The sequence below is a fragment of the Carica papaya genome, chromosome 3 (genome assembly GCF_054855325.1).
Source record: "Carica papaya isolate Zhongbai chromosome 3, ASM5485532v1, whole genome shotgun sequence".
Classification (NCBI taxonomy): Eukaryota; Viridiplantae; Streptophyta; class Magnoliopsida; order Brassicales; family Caricaceae; genus Carica; species Carica papaya.
In genome coordinates this window covers 8,149,758-8,173,972 of record NC_142311.1, presented here as the reverse complement: position 1 = coordinate 8,173,972, position 24,215 = coordinate 8,149,758, and the positions used below count along the sequence as shown (strand labels likewise).

Here is a 24,215-nt window from a genome sequence, read left to right as displayed (position 1 = left end):
AGGAGATTGCAGGACAAGTGAAGGTAGTATTTTTCTTATCAAGATAAACAATTGGAGTTTGGCAAAAATCCAATGTTGTTTTGTTTGCTCTTAATATCTCTCCCTTTATTTCGGTTCCTTTTCCTAGTTAAATAGTTGTTGCTTTCTTGTACCGTCAAGCTTAGCTCAGAGTCTTCATTTTCCTATTTCTTTTATTAACATCAGTTGACTTGGTTGGTTTGAGTAGTTTCTGTTTTAGTTGATATAATGCAAAAGAACTTTGTATGGGTTGGCATGCTTTCCAGTCTCAGTATCCAGAATAATATATGCGCCTTTATCTATTCTTATGTGCATACATATTTGTTGACTTCTGTTTCTCTCTGCATGTATACTAACATTGCATTTGTTATTGCAATCAGATATTCTGATTGTTAGCACAATAAGTTTCATATTCCCCAAGTTCTTTGAAAATATAGATAGTTTCCAGGTGTTGGTGCACTGCAAATTATCAGAGCACCAATGTGTATCTTTATACTTCTTTATAGTACACTATTCTCTCCTTCCATTGATCAAGCTATGGAAACATAGGTTGGTTTGTTGGTTTAGCCCTCTAATAAATTTCTAACAATGTTTCTTTTTCATAGATTAGAGCTTATCCCAAAACAACAGCTGTACTTGTTCGGAATCATGGGGTTTATATATGGGGAGACTCATGGATCACTGCCAAAACCCGGGTCAGTTTTATCTTAGAATCAATTTTGGTGATTAACTTCTAATGAATATGAAGATTCAGTAGAATTTAGATATTTTGTAGAGGAATTATTTTTATTTTTAAGTTATTGTAGTAAATTTTTATTATTCGTTTTTTGTCGAGGAAATACAGTTTGTTATGTGAAGAAGATTACATATGGCAGTTACATGACTCAGTAGTGGAACGTAACTGGTTTTGAAAGCAGTTCTCTTTGGTAATAATAATGCCAAATTTAAAAGTGAGATCCATGCTACCATTTGTTTTATAGAAATAATAATGAATATTTTGTGTTCTGGGGTTTTAATTTGATTCATTGCTTTAATTATTTCACAAGTTTTGAATATATATGTATATATATATGGGGTTAAATACTCAAATGGTTCAAATACTGTTTTTGTTTTTCATATAAACCCGTATTTTTTTTTTATTATAATTTTTGTACTTTTCTCTTGAACTCTTAACCCTAATGGTGGATAAAAATCTATTGAAGTTCTACGCACGTGGCTAATGATGTGGCTTCTTAAATTTTTTTTTTGAACGTATATGCGCATGACGTGACAGCCATCTAGACAAGTGATTATATGTGTTATATATATATATATATATTATTTTTAAATTAAAATATTAAATATTAAAAATTAAATATATATATATATATATATCCGGGCCATTTGATTTAACCCATAACGTGTTTTTTTAAAATATTTGGCACTGATGCAATATCTATTTGTACTTTTTAAATTTTTATATTTTAATTTTCTTTAAAAAATAATATTTTCATTGTTAAAAGAATAAAAGAATTAGCAACTTAATTAGATCTACGTAACTGAGAACTTATTAAATAAATTGAAAATATTAAAAAAGAATGTGCTTGCTTATGCTTCTTCATCTCACTTCAAGAAACAGTTCAATGAATCCCCACGCATGGTTTTGCCCAGAAGAATCCCCTAAAATAGACCGTCTCTTTCTTGCATTTTTTAAGGAAGAAAGATATGCCTAAGAAGCTTCTCCTTTTCCTCAAAATTGTCACCTAAAGAAAGTACCAGTGGGGTGGGCAGAACCAAAGGGAGCTTAATTTGAGCAAGTGGTCGTTGAGAGTTTGTGTGAAAGAGAAAGGGATTTGTAGAGATCAAAAGCAACCATAGGAGGACTTGATCCACAGGAAGTGGGTCAGTCAGAATCAAAAGGAGGAGGATGAGGATGATGATGAGGATCTGGGACTGGTGAGAAGAAGAAAAAGAAAGAGGATTTGTGAACAATGGATTTGTTTGGCCATGGCGGCAGTGCGATGGAAGAGAGAGAGGGGATGGAAAGGGGAAGAAAAAAAAAAATAGGACATACGTATGCCACGTGTCGTCTAGGTGGTTGCCATGTTTGACATACATTCAGTAAAAAAAATTTTCACATGGTTGTGCCATTAGCCATGCATGTAAAGCTTTAACAGATTTTTAACTGCAATTCTGTTAAGAGCAGATTCAAAAAAACATTTAAAAGTACATAAACTAAAATAGATAAAAAATAATATAGGAGCTTATATGAAAGAACAGATATAGTACATGGATGATTTGAGTATTTAAAACTTTATATATATTACATTTTGCTGTATATGTCCTCATCATTTAGTGATTTCCAGATTTCTCTAATTTCAATAAAAATTTTTTATTTATTGTTTTAGTGAGATATAGTCTTATCTGTCAAAGTATACTTGCTTCTGTGTAGTTTGACCTGGAGCTGTGTTCCTTATAAAGTGTTTGGGTCAAAATTTTCTCGTCTTGCCACCATGATTGCGATCACTGTCTGTTTATTCCTTGATGTTAGAACTTAGATAGATCTGTACACAAGAAATGAAGGGCTTTGGTGTGTATGCCAGAGTGATTCTCTGGCAGAGGATGCCTAAATCGGAATTGAGAAAGTTAAAAGTACTACATTCTTTTCAGAGAAGATAGAGAAATGGAGAGAAAATCCTCCTAAACATGACTTTATTTCTGTTTGCCTGAGCTGAAAAAGAATTGACCATGCTGTTAGAGGTACATAGGTGTATGTTCTATGGGCTTTTGTTGGCTGCACATTATTTTCTTAGACAATTTGTAGTTTTTGTGAATAAACTGCATAAATTATCTTATATTCTTGTTTTATTGATTTCATTATATACATATTTTTACGGTAGGCTGAATGTTATCATTATCTCTTCAATGCTGCTATTAAGCTTCATCAATTGGGTTTGGACTGGCCTACACCAAATCATGGTCCTGGTAGCAATGTAGGTGGAGTTTGCGGATATTGTGGGAATTTCAACAGGGGTCTTAATACAGGTGCTTGAGTTTAGATTACATGGTTGAAACTTCTGAAGTAAGTGCCATTTTCTTATTTTGTCTCTTCTTTTATTCAATATATTTAAGATTATTATCTTAAACATTATGTTCTGTATATTGCAGTGTCGGATACTACTGAACATTGAAGGGACGACAACTCCTTTGTCATTTATCACCAATATTCTTTTTCCGTATGTGCATAATAATCTACGAAAACACTTAGCTGCTACATATGACAGTAAGGAAACTCAAGATGATATTAATCTTCTGCGTGCTCAAGTAAGCTTCTTTTGTTCCCATTCATTTCCGTAAACTTCATACTAGTTGTCAATAAAGCTATATTTCTTTGAATTTTCAATTGACCATTCTGATGTAGTGGTATGGCTTTTAGATACTGGAATATGGTGCAAATACAGTTTATAGGTTTCTTTCACCTCTATATTTGGTTTGTTGAATTTACAGATAGTGAGCTGAAGCAATTTGTTGCTTACAATGTTTTATTCACTTGTGCTTTTGATTTATGTATCACTTCTATATTCTTTTACTTGGGATTCCTTTAATTATTTAGTGACTTGTTAATGTTTGGCTGTTTTCCCCTAAAACTCCCGGTGCTTATGAAAAAATCTTAATGCACATTTGGAACAAATCTTGAAATGATGTGGAATTATTTGCAAATTCCTGTTCATTTTACTATGCAAATATGTAAATTGCATTAGAATGATACAAAAACTGGGTAATATATGAAATTCCATGTGAAATTTTCAGAAGCAATTTCATGTGAAATTTTATTTGAACTCAGTCTTTATTACTTTATGTAAGAAAGAGATCTTTTAGGTAAAATAACTGTGAGTTAGCAAATGACTTCTACACAAACTTTAGGTTTATTTCAGACACATATACTAAGGTTCTGTTTTCTTTTGGTAACTTTCTCTTTCTATCCTTCTAATCAGTGGGGAGTAAACAAATGAATCTAGATGCACCTTTTTGGGCATGGTTTAGATAATACAGACAAAGAGAAATCATTATGAAAGGTGATGAACGTTCAACAATTTCAGCATACATTTTTTTTAACAGGTTCAAAATGATTTGGAGCAAGGTTTGGTTGGCACTATACCTATCCCTCCAGATTATCTTGGGAAAGAAGAGGTTATTGCTTCTTTGGTTGCTGATGTGGAAGCAATGATTAGAAGAGACGGGAAAGTCATTGCCCTGAATCAACTGCAAGTAATGACTAAAGGCGCAGGTTTTAGGGCTTCACTTTCCTTGCAATTTTGGTCTCAGATAGTTGATATGTTCAGGGTCATATATGGAGATCTGGATTTCAAAGAAACGAATTGGTGGGTATTGTGTTTGATGATGTCCCAGAAGCACTTGAGAAGTGGCATGCTTCAGGCATAAAGGTATATTATATTTTGACAAAAGTCAATGGTTCCCCTTTGATCTGCAGTTTTGGAAATACTAATGTGGAGAAATTCCACTCAAAATATTCCATCCTCTGGTGCCTTTGAGGGCATTTAGATTTCTTTATAGCTGATTCTATTGGTTCATTTATTTATTTTTTGATGCTCTAATTAATGTTTATGCATGATTATGGATAAAATCATATGCAGACATATATATATGTGTGTTCGTATATATATACACTGTGTATATATATTTATATATATTCTTATCCAAATCCTTCTTATAAAACCTGGAGATTAGAATTACTATTTATTTTTTGTTGCTTTGACCAGTGTATCACTGGCCTAACTTAGGCCCTCCCTGCTGCTTCGTGATCGGTGAATCTGTGTCAAAAGTATGTGGACAATTGACTGATTGTATCATGGTAGGCATTTTAGCAACATTGCTGTGATTCCATGAGAGATGGATTATAGCTTCTTCGTGAGTTAACTTTTTATTTCAGATGTAGTTTGGCTTCAGCAACTAACATGGCAGGCTAATATAGCTTTTATTTTTTATTTCTTAAAAAATAAGATGTATATCTATTCGAGTAGTAGCAGGGAGGCACAACAGCTTCTGTTTGCGAATTCGAACTTTGGGAACTTGAGAAAATATTTCTGTGGGTTTTTTGATACAACAGTTGGGTAAGTTTCTTCTCTGTCTCCGTTTTCAGATGTCAACTCCCATGAATATAATGTTTTCTTTTTTCTTTTCGAAATCTCCATGTTCAGAAACAAAAAAGATACATTTAGTTACTCTGAGATGTTGCGAACTGTGGGAGTTGACAAGCCAGCTGACATGTTGTTTGTGACAGATGCATATGAAGAAGCTGTAGCTGCTAGTTCTGCAGGTAAATGTGTTTTTTTCCAAAATTTCTTGTTATCTATGTAGGGCTCCATTTGTCCAGAAGTTTTGGTGTTCTTATGCCGGGATGAACAAAATCTTCTATATTGCTCTAGAGTTTTGATAACTGGAATTTAGTAGGATGACTTGATACTTCTTCATTTACAGTTGGTAAAATGAGCAGGGTAGGCTTATTATCGAGTATCATTTTTAGATCAATCTTCATTCAGCCCCACTGATCCTCTCTAAAATTATTTGCTAAACACTAGATATTAAAGGTCACTATCTGATGTTATTCAACAACTTTTGAGCATATCTTGGTTGTAATATGCTGTATGTTCATGTTGATTGGGTTTTGGTTGGGTAGTTGGATCCTCTCTAGCCAAGCTCAATCTGGCCCTACATTACAGGGTTTGTTAAATATGGACAGACTTTGAGGCCCTTATACTGTCGTATGCATGGAAGAGAAACGATAAGTGTCTCTTAAATTTATCTTTTAACGTACGTTTTCAGGTTTGGAAGTGGTAATATGCGTCCGTCCAGGAAATGAACCTCTCCCAGAGAATCATGAATTTAGAACTATAAACTCCTTGTTGGTAATATAGTACAAACTAAAACCTCTGTAGTTTAATGTTATAGTTAAAAATTGTGGTTCATCTCTCGGATATGTCCATTTAATGATTAACTTATCATTTCTTCGTATTCTCAGTCTCATCTTTGCTTTGGTTGATCTTTCTTTTCTGAATGCTGCAATTCAATATAAAGTAATATCTGGAAATTTACTTTTAATAAATTTATTTTGTATAAAACATAAATTACCATGACTTGTTAAGCAGTACATCAATTTAAAATTTTACACGGGAAGGTGTAACTGCAAGTGAAAATGTCATGGCATTGAATCAGCGTACAGTAAGAGAAGGAAACCGATGGTGGAGATTCATGGCAAATACTGCTGCAAATGTGCTGAAACCAGGCGGTCATCAGGAGCATTGATTATGAGTTTGGCACTTTTCTCAATGTGCCTGGTATTTTGTTTTGAACTCCATGAATGAACTTAACTGCTTCATTAGTTACCGAGAACAGACAAAGAAAACAGAAGGTGTGCTGCCCCATCGTTGTGAACTACCCAAGAAATAAAGAAAAAATGTAGCTTACCCAGTTATGAGCCCCCCAGAACAACTTAATCCACTATTCACCATTAATATTAGTCACCTTGCTAATATCATTTTCGCCTTAAATGGCTAATCCTAATTATTAATGCAATCACGTAAATTGTCATTTTGAAGAAGACCCATTTATTACACCTGTACTTTATAGGACTAAATATGTCTACTTTAGTTCTATAGACCTCTATCAAAACTCAAATTCCCCATCAAGCACAAATTTTAGAGAGGAGGGTGGACCTGAGATTTTAAGCGTACATTGAAAGGCATATAAAGCATTGATGGTGAGCATCAGTATCAACTACTTATCATCAATCTTTACAACACAATTAATTTACGATTGTTAAAGCTGAAAATAAGACTTCACACCCATCCAACAGAAGACATATGGATTTTATTAACTGGTCGTTTGACATTTTATATGTGTGCCGGGAACCCAATGGTGCAATAAGCATTTGAAGCAGAGGATTATAGATATGGCGTTGTGTAAGGCAAAAGGAGAAGGAGGAGAAGGAGAAGAACCAGTAAGTCCCACTGGTCAGTACTTCAACAGTTCAGCTCTCTCAATCTGTATTCTTGCTGTTCTGGAATCAGAAATTCCTATTGATGATTCCACGGCACTGCCATTGCTCAACAATGTCTTTCTACCCATCAATCCTCGCTTCTCCTCCATCATGGTAATTGCCACTCTTTCTCTCTGTATCTATAGTTGTTTATATTATGTAATCTGAAAGAACATATCATCTGAAAATTGACATGTACAACTTGTGAATACACTTCTATACATCCCACTTGCAACTGATATTTACCCCAAAAAGCAGGTTAAAGACAAAGATGGAGGGAAAAGATGGAAAAGAGTAGAAGTGAAGCTGAAAGACCACATTCAAGTTCCAATTTTCCCCAGTGCAGAATCATACGACACCTACATCAACGATTACTTATCAAAAATCTCAATGAAGCAGTTCCCTGAGAACCGACCCTTGTGGGAAATTCACATCATCAAATACCCCACAAAGCATGCAGCTGGAACTCTGGTATTCAAACTTCATCATGCACTCGGCGATGGATTTTCTCTCATGGGTGCTCTTCTTTCTTGTCTACAAAGAGCTGATAATCCCTCTCTTTCCCTCACTTTTCCTTCTCTCCAATCAACCACACCTACCATCCCTCATCAGGATACTAGCATTCTATGTAAGGTGCCTAAGATGTTCTCCTCGGCTTTCAATACGGTGTCCGATTTTGGATGGAGCGTTTTGAAGAGTGTTTTTGTAGAGGATGATCCAACTCCTATACGATCTGGGACTAGTGGAGTAGAGTTTAAGCCAGTTACCATTTTAACACTCACGTTTTCGCTCGATCGAATCAAACAAATTAAGGCCAAGCTTGGAGTGGTATGAAATCTCACTACCCATTTTTTTTAAAAAATATTATTGAAAGAGCTCATAAATGGTCATTTAATCTTGTTTCACTTGCCATCTACTTCTTGGAGTGCATTTATATATAGTTTCCCGATAAACATTTAGGATTGGGTGACATATTACTCGAACAGATATGCATTTAGGATATTAATTGAATGACTGATAAAAAATAATAAGTGGGTTGACTACACCAACAATCACTTAGACTCTAGCCATGGCATGTGTTTGTGTGTGTTTTTATGAACAGGTTGGTTGTGTTGTTTTTTTTTTTTTTTTTCCAGATAATCAATTGTATTTTTTATTGACGTGCAAATATTATGTAATTTTTTATTAAAAAATGATTTACATTAATTAGGTTTAAAAATTAACACCAGCAATTTACTGTAAAAAAGATTTGAGTAAAAACTTTCCCTTATGATTAATGCATGTGCTTTGATAAAGATCTATGGACGAGGATTATATATTCTTATATACAAATTTTAAACACATGCTTTTACATTCGTGTGTGTCTGTGTGGTGTTCATTTTTCAACAGACAATAAACGATGTAATAGCTGGAATAATCTTCCTGGGAACTCGACTGTACATGCAATCAGCTGATCCAAGTAATTTTAACAAGTTGAAGACGACCAGCCATCAGCACTCCACAGCACTGGTTTTACTAAACACAAGGATAATCAATGGTGGCTACAAGTCGGTGAAGGAGATGACCAAGCCCCAAGCTGATTCTCCTTGGGGAAATCAATTTGGTTTCATTCACGTATCAATTCCTCATCTCCACTCTCTTCATAAGCCCCTTGACTTTATCTTCCAAGCACGCAAATTAATCCAGACGAAGAGAAATTCTCTTGCAGTCAACCTCACCGGTCAACTTCTCGAGCTTCTCAGAAAATTTAGAGGCCCTGAGGTATCTGTGTATATATATATACACACACCCACATACTTTTCATTATCAAAAACAGTTAAATATGGTCAAAGAGTATTTTGGGTTTTGAGTTGATTAATTAATTCTATGTTACAGTCAACAGCAAGATACATTCACAAGACACTGAAGAACTCAAGCATGACAATATCAAACATGATTGGTCCTCAGGAGCAAATGGCTTTAGCTAATCATCCAATTAAAGGCTTGTACTTCATGGTGGTTGGTGTTCCCCAGGTACCTTTAATCATTATTATTATTACTATAAACTTAATTTATGTTACTAATTAATATAATTATTCCAGAGTTTAACCATAACAATGGTGAGCTACGTGGGAAATCTTAGGGTTGCAGTGGGAACAGAAAAGGGATTTATAGATCCCCACAAGTTCAATGCTTCCATAGAAAATTCATTTGACTTGATTTACGAAGCTGCAAACGAAGTAAACTAGTAAGTTAAATCATCCATGGCTTCAACACAATTAATCTTATTATTAGTTCTATCGTCGTGTGAATTTTAATTTTTTTAAAATTTATTTACACATCTCTCAACTATCATGCTTATGTTTGGGACATGGGAAGAGTAGTAATCGAGAAAATCAAAACTAAATTCTACCTTTGAAATATATTAACACATAATAATCATATTTTACATGTTTTTTTTAAAATTTTTTTTCTATTTTTAAGAAGAATTCTGCATATAATTTTACAAAATTATCCTTACACAGACTTGTCAAATATTATTAAAATTAAAAGATAAAATAAATAAATAAATGTTCATTTATTAATATTATTCGATAAATTGTAATTCAAATTAATTTTTACCTATTTTTAAGTTATTAATATTAAATGGAGTCGGCACTCTCAAAATATATCTTTTACATGGAGTATTTTTAGACCGTTCTAGCAGTATTAATGCTGCAACATTCGTTATATTTAATTTTCAGAAATGTGTGTTTAATTTTTAATTATAAATAAATTGTACATATTTTGCGTTTAATATCTGACATTTACTATTTTTTATTATATTATCGCATAAAAAATATACGTTTTAATTTTTAACGAATTATATTTTGAAATATAATTTTTTAAAGAATATATTATGGAGTTTATTTATGTAATATATATTATTGTGCTTACGGGGGAGCTGGGGGCAATTTGTCCTAGTTTAATCCAACCCAGAATATATATAAAACAGTGTGTGTGTGTGTGTGTATATATATATGAACATACATGCTTGAGATCTCTTACATAGAAACTTTAAGTTGGTGCTCATATAATCGTTGTAGTATTTTTTTTCCCACGGCTGCATGTACACACACACACATATATATATATATATATACATAGAATTAAAAGAGTTTTCTATCAGCAATTGATGCCCCTTGGTTAGAATCTCATTATTGCCATTGCCTCAAACCCAACAGTCGATAAACATTAATGATTGATACAATCTTATTAACATATATATATATATATAAAATAAATTTATATAGCTATTAATTATTATGTCATATACATATATTAATCATAACGTGGTAATTCTACTAGAAGATTTTATTTTCATCATCTTCAATACAATTTAATTTACAACTCATTTTATAAATTACAATAACGTTTTATTTGCGTCATTCAAATTATTTATTTTTACTTTTTTCAACATAAAGTATAACTTTTTTTTTTTTTTTTCACTCTTCTCTAATTGTGTACTTTGAACTTGAAGATGAACATGATTTCACATATGCACTTTGAGTATTAAAAATAAACATTTTGAACAATCACCAGTCAACAATATTCCGCGGCCATCATGAGATAAATATAAAATTAACTTAGACGCTTTTTTAGGAAGTGAGGGATGGACCAGACTTAGGTTATATATAATGGACTTACAAAATATGTATGTACATAGTTCAAATATGTACATAGTTCAAAAATTTAACATATAATATAACATGTCATGTGATATATACAGTAGTTATATATAAGAAATATAAGGTTAAAATTTAGAGTTTTATAAAATAAAATGAAAAATTTTAAAATATGAACATAATATACATGAATAGGAATTCTTTTACGTGTTCTACTCGTTTGACAGCGGTTCTGACTCTTCTTTCTTCTCCAAAAAATATTAGGGTAAAATTTAATGAATTTTACTAATTTAATAAGTATTTTCGTTCTTCAACCTAGATAAGATTTCATGCAAAAATATACAATATGAGATAATGCAATATGAATATTTTAAATGCAAAATTTATCTATTATTTTCACTATTTTCACATGTTTCTGATCAGATTTCTTAATTTCACTCAAATATCATTTATAATTTCGAAGTATAACTACATACTCTTGAAAAAATATATATACACTCAAATATCAATTACAATATCGAAATATAACTACATACACACAAAAGATCATATATACACTCGAAATGTCATTTCTACGATTTCATAGCGTGATGCCGTTTATGTCGTCATCAAGGAGAGACAAAATAAATCGCTCCATCTCATAGATAACATACACATAAAATCTCATAATGATCACAACAGTTACATTTGCTAGGTGACCCACACTCATAAACACCTATCCATGTCTGCACTAGGTTTCAAACTCTATCAATGTGCTCTATCAATGTGCAAGTTTACCATGTCCGCTGAACTTCATATTCATACACACACTCCCATCCTCGATTCAGACTAAACGAGAAGGTATCCGGAGCCCATACTGTACTCATCCCTTATGTTATTTTATTTACTTCCCTCTTTTTTCTATTTTTCTCTTAAATTTTATTTACATTAATCGTTTCACAATTATAATTATTCCCTTTTATTTTTACTCATTCCCTTACGTTATTTTATTTTATTTTATCAATCTTCTGCTTTATTGGTGATTTCTTTTAATTTAATTTTTATATTTTATCATCAGTTTAGGTATTCCTCAGTCCTTGATTTTTTTAGTCTCCATCTCCTTATAATTTCCAAACAGGTTAGGGTTCACTCATCATAGATCCGGGTTCTGTTCTTCATCAAAAATCGGGTCAGTATATGTTATATGTTTAAAATACACGCAAAATTAATAATATATATACATAAATTCCAAAAATCCTAATCTAGGTTCATAATCGAAAATACTTATAATTCCTTTGTGCAAAAACCTTTTCGGATCCGCTTAAACGTCCTAATTCACTATACACACACTACACGGATTAATTAATGCAATTCAAACACTAAATAGAAGCTAAATTCAATCGAAATCATGGGTTCCAATGACAACCTAACGGGATGCCTGACTCACCGTGTAAGGGTGAGTAATATGCTCCCTTATGATTCTGATTCTCAAACCCAAAAATACTGGGTTTCGTACTCGAGAAAGACTCTTCGGTTTCCCGAGTGGTGGGTGACTAGTCGAGCTCGTGCGGCTAGCCCGACACCGACCGCCCGCCTCCGTCGCCCTAACAGCCAATCAATCACAAAAAAGCTTACTTGCGCCGACGTGGTGTGATTCGGCATCGGGTCCAACTCTGTATGGTCTTCTCGGCTACCCCCCGACTCTCCTTACTTGCTTGAGATTTGGATAATGGACTTCACACCTACAAACTGGTTAATGTGAAATAGAAAAAGGATTGAAGGAAAATAGAGATGAAAAGATGAAAAAGACAAAATTTTTACCTTGCTTCGGTTTTCACCGTCACACGGTGCTCCTTGGCCCGATTCCTTTCCTTCCTCCTTCTTTCAGCGTCAATTACGCACTCTTCTTCTCGTTCTCTCCCGATTATGACTCTTTCCTTTTTTTTTCCCTCTTCTTTAGTCGCCCTCTTCCTTTCCTCTTTTTCTCTCTTCCACTCAGCTCTCACTCCGTTTTGCTTCCTCTTGGCTCCCTCACTCAACAGCTCTCTCCTCATCTCTCTCTTTTTTTTCCAGCTTCCCTCGCCAATGAAGAAGAAACCTTAATCTTTTCCTTTATATATCTGTCTCTCTAGGCCGTTGGATCTCACAAGACTTAATCTGAATCGTTCAACCTTGATAAAACCTCAACTGTTGGATCCCTCAGACGGTTCGATCAGACCTGTCCATATCCTGATTCTTTTTGCCCCTTTCCACTTCCATATAATTATACTTTTACCCTCTTTTTTCTTATTTGTTTTTATTTAGATCATTGAAATTAAATAAAAATTTGAAAATTTAAAATTCAGTTCATTTAAACCCTAATCCCAATTTAATTATTTATTTACTTACTCTTTTTATTTTATTTAGGGACTGAATATTACATGGACGAATGCAATTATCGTCAATGGGATGAAAAAGATAATAACACATTTTTCACATAGAGCTTTTAGAGATTTATGCGTTATTATTTCATATTGAAATAGTACTAACCCAAGGCATTCATTCAATTAGAATGAAGGGATCTTAAACTAGTTTTCTAATATCTTCATCATCCCATCCTTCACTAGCATGAAACATAGCTATTATTAGAGGCTGGCTCACAATGGGTGCACGCTTCTATTTCTTTTATATCGATTGAGATTCCAAGAAAATAAAATGATAATATCTCTACAATAGTTAAAGATACAATACAAGTGGAAACTACTCATATGGTTGCACAAAAGGCTCTTTAATCTCTTTGTGATTCAATAATTTGTTAAGAGTCTAATTATATATATATATATATATATATATATATATAAAATTGTAGGCACAATGAATAGAGGTAAAATGTGTTAGTCAAGTTTTAAAAATGAATTGTTGAAATTAATGTTTTGTCATTATTTTCTCGCCTACATTTTTTCATATAGATGAAAAGAGTTATTCTAAAAGAAAAAAAACATATTTTATTGATCAAAGAGATGATTTAATTATCATCATCAAAAGTACACACTTGAATTCATGTAAATAACTAAAAAAACTCTTAAACATAGTAGCATATACTTTATAAGTATTATAGTTACCAACTAAAAATTAACCAAAATATTAAATATAAAATGAAAATGGAGCATGCTTGTATGAAGAAGAGGTCATGATAACACCATTGTTCGAGCATAGTCCGGTCATCCATTTAGGAATCTACAAAGGTGAGGCAATAAGTCAGTAATATGTTGTCATATGTGGAATTAGCAAACATTTAAATATCAAACTCTATTAAGAAACAAAATCGTGTATATTAAAATAGGTATACTTGTGAAGTCACAACATATCAATTCATGAGTATCAGTAATCAACATTACAAATCCATTTTATTGGGGTTTTATAGAATAGGCAATAGAGATGAAGAGCATACAACTAAGTATTATCTAAGTTGGCATTTGAAATATCACTGCGACTAACATTTGAAAGAAATACAAGAGTCTGTTAGTAGCGTGGGGATTATGGTCTGTCATTTTATTGAGACTCTTAAAATAAGCAATCAAGATAAAGAGTATATAATAAAGCATCTTTTGAGTTCACATTTAGAATACACCCACCAACAATTTCCATGGAAATGCAAGGGTTACTATAAAAGATGCTATGAGATTATTGTAATGTATGTTTCATTTTCCATTGCCTTTATATTACTATACACTTTTTATTTATATATTCAGAATCACCTTATCATATGTGTCTTCTCAATTCCACCACAACTTGAAACAACTACAATAGAAATACAAGTAATGATATGTCCTTGCAGATCTAATCCAAGAGCATTTTGATTTGTCAGTTTTCTTTCTTTAACAATAGATTTAATGATTTAGTTTAGATACATACATGTAGGAGCTTATAATAAAAGATAATTTTATAGACAGAGTCATAAGTAATGCCAACTACCCTTTTAATTACTAACCCATACTCAATTAAGCTCTTAATTACAATTAAGAAATGATTAATCAAGATAGTTAACAAGTATTGACATTAGATGGCAGCGTAACCGGGAGGGAAAAAAAAAACAATTTCAATCTGTTTCTTTTTTATGTTAAAAAATTTTATAATTAAAAATTATCAAAGGGACAACCTAATTTGAAGTATACGTTATTCTATCAAAATAAATTAAAGATTATTCATTGTAATAATTTATTTTAATTCTATGAAGTGCATGTGTAACACTCAATTTTTTTTTTAATTTTATTTTGTTTTTATTTTTAATTTTCTATTGAAATTTTGTTTTATTTTATTTTATTTTAATAATTAATTCATAAGATTTTAATTTAATTTAATAGAAATAAAAATAATAATAATAATAAAATGAGATAAAATTATTTTTGGGATTTAATTGAAATTGATTTTGGAAAAAAGGGGTGAAAATTTGGATTTTGGGGGTATTTTTGAAAGGAAAATCGAAAATCGGAGGTTAAAACGTAATTTAAAAAAATAGCACCACATCAGCAGGCCCGGCCAACCAGAACACGCCGCGTGGCAGGGATGCTGACGCGGGAAGCCACGCGGGACGGAGACACGTGGGCGATCCGCGTGCGCGCGATCGGATGGCCCAGATCCGTTCCCGCGCGCACAGACGGCCTAGATCAAAAGCGCGCATGGACAACCCAGATCTCACGCGTGCGGACGGCCCAGATTTGATCACGCATAGACGGTCTAGATTTATTTTCAATTTAATCGCGATCGGACGGTCCAGATTAAATCATGATGGACGGCTCAGATTAAAAGGAGAAGGTTATAAATAATCGCATCCACACCCAACTCCAAACCTTAGCCGCCAGAACCCTCGCCGAAGAAGACGACCCAGCCACCGGAGGAACCGGCCGCCGCCACTCACAGCCGCACCGGAGGATTTTTCGGCCGCCAAACGAGGTTGACCGGAGCAAAACACCAAATCGCAACTAGCGTCGGAGGAGCCGCCGTACCCGAGAGCTTCACCGTCGGTAAGTCTCAATTTTTTGGCCCACCGAGGGCCCTAGGGTGTTTTATCACAGGAACCAATGCAAGTTTGGCCAAATTTGGCCAAAAATGACCGGAAACGGCCAACCCGAGGCAGATTGCTGCCGTGCCGGAATTTTAAAATTGGCCAAAAGAGCCCTGGGTCTGATTTGAGATTTTTTTGGGGACATGTGCAGGTACCGGGAGTGTGTTTCAGTTTCCGGAAAAAAAAAATTGGAGAATCTAGGGACTGCCCATAGGCGCAGTGAGAACCCGATTTTAGATTCTGAAACAAGTAAGGATCCCTCACCTTATTTTTTATCACAGCATTAAAGCTTAATAAATGATAAAATGGTATTTTATGAAATAATAGATATGTATAATTAATTAAGATTGCTAATGAAGCCCGAAACTGGTGTATTTTTCGGTCAGGTGTTATTTGATTTATTTTACAATTTTGAATACAGTATGGTGCTTGATGTGCTTATTATATGGTTTCGTATGCATGAATCACGGTTTCATTTATTATGGTTTGAATTATTGTGAACTCGATGTTGTGTTGCCTTATTTGGTGTCCATTACTGGTTTACGTGTTTATGTTTGATTGGATAATTGAAAATAAGAAAAATGAAAAAAAGTATGTGAATTGATAAATGGATAATGTCGATAGCCTAACTAGATATCCTGATAGATGGTGGACGGACCGGGTCCATAAGAAACCCTACCGAGAACGTGGTCTCTCATATCGGGCGTGGTATGGAAACCTTATGTGTTTTGGCGCCCATACCGAACGGGGTATGAGGACGACCCATTTCACTCTCATACCGGACGGAGTATTGAGCTTTATGGTTTTGGCGCCCATACCGGACGGGGTATGAGGATGGCCTTGGAATTAAGTTATTAATGTGAATGGTTTACGTGTAGCGGAGACCTCCTATGGATCCCCATAGATACTAGTAGGCTGATAAAAGAGAAAATTTGTTGTCTGATGATTGAAATACAAAAGTATGACATGTACTATGATATAAATTATGTATGAATTCATGATATTTATGATATTATTGTTTCTTATAAGTTGTTTTCATGAATCTCACTTAGGTAAGTGGACAGTAAAGATTTTTATTATTGATAAATGAGTTGTTATAAATTATGCTCCATTGGTCGTTTTTGTTTTCTACCAACCTTTACTTTTGTGACAATGAGATAGTGTGATGTCTTTACTGAGTTAGTATAACTCATTCCTTACTTAACCATTTCAGATCAGGAGGACTTGGTTCCTAAGCCCGTTCTGCAGGAAGACGACGAGTAGAAGCCTAAAAATTTATTAGTTTTCCTTATAGTATTCATTCATAGTATTTTCTTTAGTTAGTTTATTCTTTTATACGTTTAATTCATTTTGGTTATTGTGTAAGTGAGGTTAATCATAATCTATTTTATTTCGCTTCCGCACTTAGAATAAATTTATACATTTCTTTTTAATTTCCGGGGCCGTTACAGTTGGTATCAGATCCGCGTTCCTCGAACCCGTCCCTTACACAATAATACTTAGAGGAATGCCAAACTGAGAATTATTACTCAACCCTTCCTTGTGAAATGCAGGTGCAGAGAGATGAGGAGAGGGAGACCCCCACTAAACCGAGCAGCCCGGGATGATTCACTTCGGGAAGATGTTGACAGAATATTTGAGATGCTCGAAAGGATCATTGTTGCTCAGCAAGGTCGAGAGAAGAGAAGGGAATTACCCGACCCTCCCCAACTACCGCAGTTTGAGCCACCGTTGCAGCGAGCGGATCTCGAGCCACCCCGGCAAGAGCCTGCTCCTCCATAGTACCACCCGACACCACCGCCGCAGTATAATCCAGTCCCTCAGCCACAGTATTGCCCGACACCGCCACAGTATAATCGGTGCCCCCACTATATCAGCAGGTGCCACCACAGGGCCCCCCAGTCTATCCTCAGCCCAGCCCAGTCCCTCTTCCACGGGACCCAGCTCCTTCCCTGATTGACCCGGGCTACGTAGAGAGGTACACGAGACTAAACCCTTCCACTTTTGCAGGGGAGTCATCTTTTGAAGATGCCCAGTACTGGTTGGCGGAGACAGAGAAGACTTTCAAGACCTTAGGAATGGTTCCTTAGCAGAGTTACTCTTGCTTCCTACATGCTGGTGGGGAAAGCAGATCGTTGGTGGGAGCTCAAGCAGACTACCCTGCCTACGCTTGTCACTTGGGAGCAGTTCCTAGCAGCCTTTCATGCTGAGTACCTCCCCGAGCACATCCGACATTTAAAAGAGACGGAGTTTGTTCAACTGGTCCAGGGAAATATGACGGTGTCGGAATATGATCGTAAGTTCCTAGAGTTAGGCTGATACTCCCCTGAGACATTGATGGATGAGGGCAGAAAGGGCAGGAGGTTCCAGTGGGGCCTCCGCCCAAAGATCATGCGGCACTTGTTGGTACTAGAGCTCAAGACATATTCAGCCGTTTTGGCAAAGGCGCAGATCGTGGAGAGGAGTTTCAACACCCTTTCCCAGTCATCAAGGAGTCACTGACCCTTAGCTCCACCCCGAAGACCAGCACCTACTGCGCCTGTCCAACAAAATAAGAGGCCCAGACTGGCGATCCAGGCTCCCCCTCAAGCTCCAGGGGCAGCACGTGGCAAGATCTGTCAGCACTGCGGTAGGGATCATGGGGACTGACCATGCTATCGCCTCAACAACACCTGTCGCGTATGTGGTAGTGCCCAACACTATGCGAGAGAGTGCCCGAGGAACCAGAACCAAGGAAGACCTTCTTTTCAGGGCAGGGTTTACAACTTCACACAGCAGGATGCCGACGCTGACCCGGACGTGGTACAAGATATGTACACTATCTGTGACCATATTGCTCATGTTTTACTTAACACTGGTGCATCGCATTCATTTTTTTCACATGTTTTTGCATCCAAACTTAATGGATGGCATCCTGTTGGCATCCTGTTGTTTGTATCTACTGCTGGGGGTAAAACACTATTAGGGGAAGTTGTCTACAGGGCTTGTGTCGTGGAGATAGCAAATAAGAAACTGAGTGTAGACCTAATAGAGTTAGACACGGGGAATTTTGATGTAATTTTAGGGATGGATTGGCTAGCGGCGTATCACGCCACCATAGATTGCTTTAACAAGAAGATTGTATTCAATCCTCCTAATGAGGAGCAATTTACAAATTAATAAAATCATTTGATACTTATTCCTTGATGGCAAGTTTCCTTAATTTTCAAGTACTTTAACTTTGCTATTTTCTCTAACTAGGCAAGCCCAAGAAGGAAATTTGTATACAAGAGATTTCGGTAGTTCGAGACTTTCCAGATGTATTTCTGGACGAACTACCCGGACTGTCAGTGGACAGAGAAATTGAGTTCACTATAGACCTACAACCAGGCACCCAGCCTATTTCGGTTGCTCCTTATCGCATGAGCCGCGTTGAGATGGAAGAGCTGAGGAAACAGATCACTGAATTGCAAGACAGTGGTTTTATTAGACACAGTGTGTCTCCTTGGGGTGCCGGAGTCATGTTTGCTAGGAAGAGAGATGGAACGTTGAGACTGTGTATTGATTACAGAGGATTGAACAAGGTCACAATCAAGAATAAATATCCCCTTCCCAGAATTGACAACCTCTTCGATCAGCTGTAGGGTGCGCAGATCTTTTTCAAAATAGACATGCGATCAGTTTACCATCAGGTGAAAATAAGAACAGAAAACATCCCCAAAACGGCCTTTCGAACCAGGTACGGACACTATGAGTTTCTGGTCATACCATTTGGGCTAACCAACGCCCCGACCATCTTTATGGATCTGATGAATAGGGTCTTCAAAGAATTCTTGGATCAAGTTGTTATTGTGTTCATCGATAACATCTTGGTATACTCAAAAAGCAGAGAAGAACATGCTCACCATCTAGCCCAAGTTTTGCAGGTCCTCAGAAAAAAGAAGCTATATGCAAAGTTGAGTAAGTGTGGATTCTGTCTTGAACAGACCGCCTTCCTAGGACATATCATATCGAAGGAAAGAGTATCAGTGAATCCCTAAAAGGTTGAAGCGGTACTTGGCTGGAAAAAGTTGACATCAGTTAAGGAGATCCGTAGCTTCCTAGGAATGGCAGGTTATTACCGCAGGTTTGTCGAAGGATTCTCTAGTCTAGCAGCTCCCCTAACCCGACTCACAAAGAAGGATGCCAAGTTTGAGTGGAATGAAGACTATGAGAGAAGTTTTTTAGAATTAAAGGAGCGGCTGACCACTGCACCCGTACTGGCTTTACCGAGTGGATCGGGAGGATATACAGTTTATAGTGATGCCTCCTATCTAGGCCTGGGTTGTGTCATGATGCAGCATGGGAAGGTCATAGCCTATGGGTCCAGACAGTTAAAGAATCATGAGAAGAATTACCCCACCCATGACTTAGAACTTGCCGCAATCATACACGCATTGAAAACCTAGCGCCATTATTTATACGGAGAGACCTTCCAGATCTATACCGATCATAAGAGTCTGAAGCACATATTCACTCAAAAGGATCTCAACATACGTCAAAGAAGGTGGATGAAAATCCTTAAAGACTATGATTGTGATATCTTGTATCATCCAAGTAAGGACAACGTGGTGGCAGATGCCCTCAGCAGAAAAAGTGCAGGTATCTTAGCCCATTTAATGGTTTCAGAACGCAGGCAAATTGGGGCCACACAATAGGTTCAGCTTTAGGACTTGAAGAGAGTCGCATGTTTGGGCCGTCTGACCGTCCAGCTCGAGTTAATACAGAGAATAAGAGAAGCCCAGTCAGTCGACCCGCCCTAGTAACCTGCAAGAGTGATGTAGAACAGGGAGCGAGCTCAGAATTTCGAATCTCTGCCGATGGATTACTCCGGTTCCAGGACAGGGTGTGTGTCCCAGACGACAGTGAGTTAAAGAGAGACATCATGACAGAGTCCCATAGATTCAAGTTTGCCATGCATCGCGGAAGCACCAAAATGTACCAAACCATGCGACCCCAGTTTTGATGGAATGGGATGAAGAGGGACATAGCTGATTTTGTATTTAAATGTTTGGTATGTCAGGAAGTCAAGGCAGAGCATCAACGCCCAGGCGGGTTACTTCAGCCCTTATCGATCCCGGAGTGGAAGTGGGAACATATCGCCATGGACTTGATAACGGGATTACCCAAGGCACGTTCAGGACATGACGCCATCTGGGTAATTATTGACCGGCTTACCAAGTCTTCCCACTTCCTAGCCATCAGGATGACTGATCCCTTGGACAAGTTAGCAAGAATGTATATCCGGAAAATAGTCAGATTGCATGGAGTTCCAGGGACAGTGGTATCCGACAGGGACCCCAGGTTCACTTTTCGATTTTGGAGTAGCTTTCAGCTGGCCATGGGAACAAAGTTATCTCTCAGTACTGCCTTCCATCCTCAGACTAATGGACAATTAGAAAGGACAATCTGCATACTTGAGGATATGCTCCGAGCTTGTACTCTTGATTTTGGGGGCCATTGGGACGACCATATATCCCTGATAGAATTTGCCTACAACAACAGCTATCAAGCGAGCATTGGAATCGCTCCGTACGAGGCGTTATATGGGCACCCATGCAGATCACTGATTTATTGGGAAGAAGTGGGCGACAGAAAATTGTTCGGTCCGGAGTTGGTGGAGGAGACCACATCTAAAATAGTTAAAATTAGAAAAAATATTCAGACGGCTCAGAGCAAGCAGAAGAGTTATGTGGACACCCGGAGAAGAGATTTAGCGTTTGAACAAGGCGATCGGGTGTTCTTTAAGGTCACTCATTTCAAAGAAATTAGTAGGTTCGACAGGAGGGAAAAACTGAACCCCCAATTTATTGGACCATATGAAGTCTTAGACAGGATTGGTACTGCCGCCTACAGACTAGCACTGCCTCCAGAGCTCTCCAAGGTCCACAATGTGTTCCATGTATCCATGCTACGTAAGTACAACCCGGACCCTTTTCATGTCTTAGCTCATGAACCGCTTCCACTCTAAGAGGACTTATCTTATGAGGAAATACCAGTCGGTATCACGGACCGAAATAGCAGAGTACTCCGCAACCGGAAAATATCATTTGTAAGGGTAGTGTGGCAGAACCACTCGCCAAGGGAGGCTACCTGGAAGCTAGAATCAGACTTTAAACTCAGTATCCCCATTTGTTCGACGAAGAGTAAGAGGCAAATTTAGGGGACCAAATTTCTTTAAGGGAGGGAGAGTTGTAACACCCAAAATTTTTCTTTTATTTTATTTTATTTTTATTTTTATTTTTATTTTAATTTTTTATTGGAATTTTGTTTAATTTTATTTTATTTTAATAATTAATTCATAAGGTTTTAATTAAATTTAATTTAATAGAAATAAAAATAATAATAAAAATAAAATGGGGTAAAATTATTTTTGAAATTTAATTGAAATTAATTTTGGGAAAAATAGGTGAAAATTTAGATTATGGGGGTGTTTTTTAAAAGAAAATCGAAAACTGGAGGTCAAAATACAATTTAAAAAAATAACACCACGTCAGCAGCTGTGTCAGCAGCCCCGGCCAACCAGGACACGCTGCGTGGCAGGGACGCTAATGCGGGAAGCCACGCAGGACGGAGAGACATGGGCGATCCGCGTGCGCGCGATCAGACGACCTAGATCCATTCCCGTGCGCATGGACAGCCCAGATCAAAAGCGCGCATAGACGGCCCAGATTTATTTCCAATTTAATCATGATCGGACGGTCCAGATTAAATCATGATGGACAGCTCGGATTAAAAGGGGAAGGTTATAAATAATCGCATCCACACCCAACCCCAAACCCTAACCGCCAGAACCCTTGCCGGAGAAGACAACCCAGCCACCGGAGGAACCGGCCGCTGCCACCCGCCGCCGCACCGGAGGATTTTCTGGCCGCCAAACTAGGTTGACCGAAGCAAAACACCAAATCGTAACTCACGTAAGAGGAGCTGCCGTACCCGAGAGCTTCGCTGCCGGTAAGTCTCGATTTTATGGAATTTTTTGGCCCACCAAGGGCCGTAGGGGTGTTTTATCATAGGAACCAATACAAGTTTGACCGAATTCGGCCAAAAACGGCCAACCCGAGGTCGATCGCCACCGTGGGCGGCAGCGCCGTCGCCGGAGTCCGGCGGAGCCACCGTCGCCGGAGCACGGCGGAGCCACCGTGCCAGAATTTTAAAATTGGCTGAAAGGGCCCTGGGTCTGATTTGGAGTTTTTTCTGGGGACATGTGCAGGTAACGGGAGTGTGTTTTAGTTTTCGGAAAAAAAATTCAAGAAATCTAGGGACTGCTCGTAGGCGCAGTGAGAACCCGATTTCAAATTTTGAAACAAGTAAGGATCCCTCACCCTATTTCCTATCACGACATTAAAGCTTAATAAATGATAAAACGGTATTTTATGAATTAATAGATATGTATAATTAATTAAGATTGTTAATGGAGCTCGAAACTGGTGTATTTTTCGGTCAGGTATTGTTTGATTTATTTTACAGTTTTGAATACAGTATGGTGCCTGATGTGTTTATTCTATGATTTTGTATGCATGAATCACAGTTTCATTTATTATGTTTTGAATTATTGTGAATTCGATGTTGTGTTGCCTTATTTGGTGTCCATTACTGGTTTACGTGTTTATGTTTGATTGGATAATTGAAAATAAGAAAAATAGAAAAATGTATGTGAATTGATAAATGGATAATGTCGATAGCCTAACTAGATATCCTGGGAGATGGTGGACGGACTGGGTCCATAGGAAACCCTACCGGGAACGTGGTCTCTCATATCGGACGGGGTATGGAGACCTTATGTGTTTTGGCGCCCATACCGGACGGGGTATGGGGACGACCCGTTTCACCATCATATCGGACGAGGTATTGAGGTTTATGGTTTTGGCGCCCATACCGGATGGGGTATGGTAACGGCCCTGAAATTAAGTTATTAATGTGAATGGTTAACGTGTAGCGGAGACCCCCTATGGATCCCCATGGATACTAGTAGGTTGATAAAAGAGGAAATTTGTTGCCTGATGATTGAAATACAAAAATAATGACATGTAATATGATACAAATTATGTATGAATTCATGATATTTATGATATTATTGTTCCTTATAAGTTGTTTTCATGAATCTCACTGAGGTAAGTGAACAGTAAAGATTTTTATTATTGATAAATGAGTTGTTATAAATTATGCTCCAGTGGTCGTTTTTATTTTTTACCAACCTTTACTTCTGTGACAGTGAGATAGTGTGATGTCTTTATTGGGGTAGTATATCTCATTCCTTACTTAACAATTTCAGATCAGGAGGACTTGGTTTCTGAGCCCCTTTTGCAGGAAGACGGCGAGTAGAACCCTAAAAGTTTATCAGTTTTCCTTATAGTATTCATTCATAGTATTTCGTTTAGTTAGTTTATTCTTTTATACGTTTAATTCGTTTTGGTTATTGTTTAAGGGGTATTAATTATAATCTATTTTATTTTGCTTTCGCACTTAGAATAAA

At 36.7% G+C, this 24,215-nt stretch overlaps 2 protein-coding genes across 13 annotated transcripts in view; both read left to right on the top strand.

Annotated features, from left to right (window-relative positions):
- Positions 1 to 3,306, top strand: part of LOC110811951 (putative bifunctional methylthioribulose-1-phosphate dehydratase/enolase-phosphatase E1 2) — a 14,699-nt gene extending 11,393 nt beyond the window's left edge. For all 3 annotated transcript variants that reach the window (XM_088215458.1, XM_088215459.1, XM_088215460.1), the window contains 3 exons: positions 624 to 713; positions 2,898 to 3,079; positions 3,166 to 3,306. In XM_088215458.1, the coding sequence (XP_088071584.1) occupies positions 624 to 713; positions 2,898 to 3,050 (243 nt within the window). In that variant the 3' untranslated portion in view covers positions 3,051 to 3,079; positions 3,166 to 3,306. The remainder of the gene's footprint in view (positions 1 to 623; positions 714 to 2,897; positions 3,080 to 3,165) is intronic.
- Positions 3,190 to 24,215, top strand: LOC110811950 (putative bifunctional methylthioribulose-1-phosphate dehydratase/enolase-phosphatase E1 2). Of its 10 annotated transcripts, none has more exons than XR_015817689.1 (10): positions 3,328 to 4,442; positions 4,779 to 5,335; positions 6,232 to 6,775; positions 6,944 to 7,168; positions 7,313 to 7,882; positions 8,444 to 8,815; positions 8,930 to 9,067; positions 9,136 to 9,281; positions 17,275 to 23,049; positions 24,015 to 24,215. XR_015817689.1 is itself a non-coding variant. In XM_088215451.1 (9 exons), coding segments are annotated over exons 3-9 (1,455 nt in total). In that variant the 5' UTR covers positions 3,328 to 4,442; positions 4,779 to 5,335; positions 6,232 to 6,772; the 3' UTR covers positions 24,016 to 24,215. The 10 variants fall into 10 exon arrangements, 7 of the variants coding, with proteins under 7 accessions (XP_088071583.1, XP_088071577.1, XP_088071579.1 ...); XR_015817691.1 differs by lacking the exon at positions 17,275 to 23,049 and adding an exon at positions 15,873 to 15,970; XR_015817690.1 differs by lacking the exon at positions 17,275 to 23,049 and adding an exon at positions 11,816 to 11,866.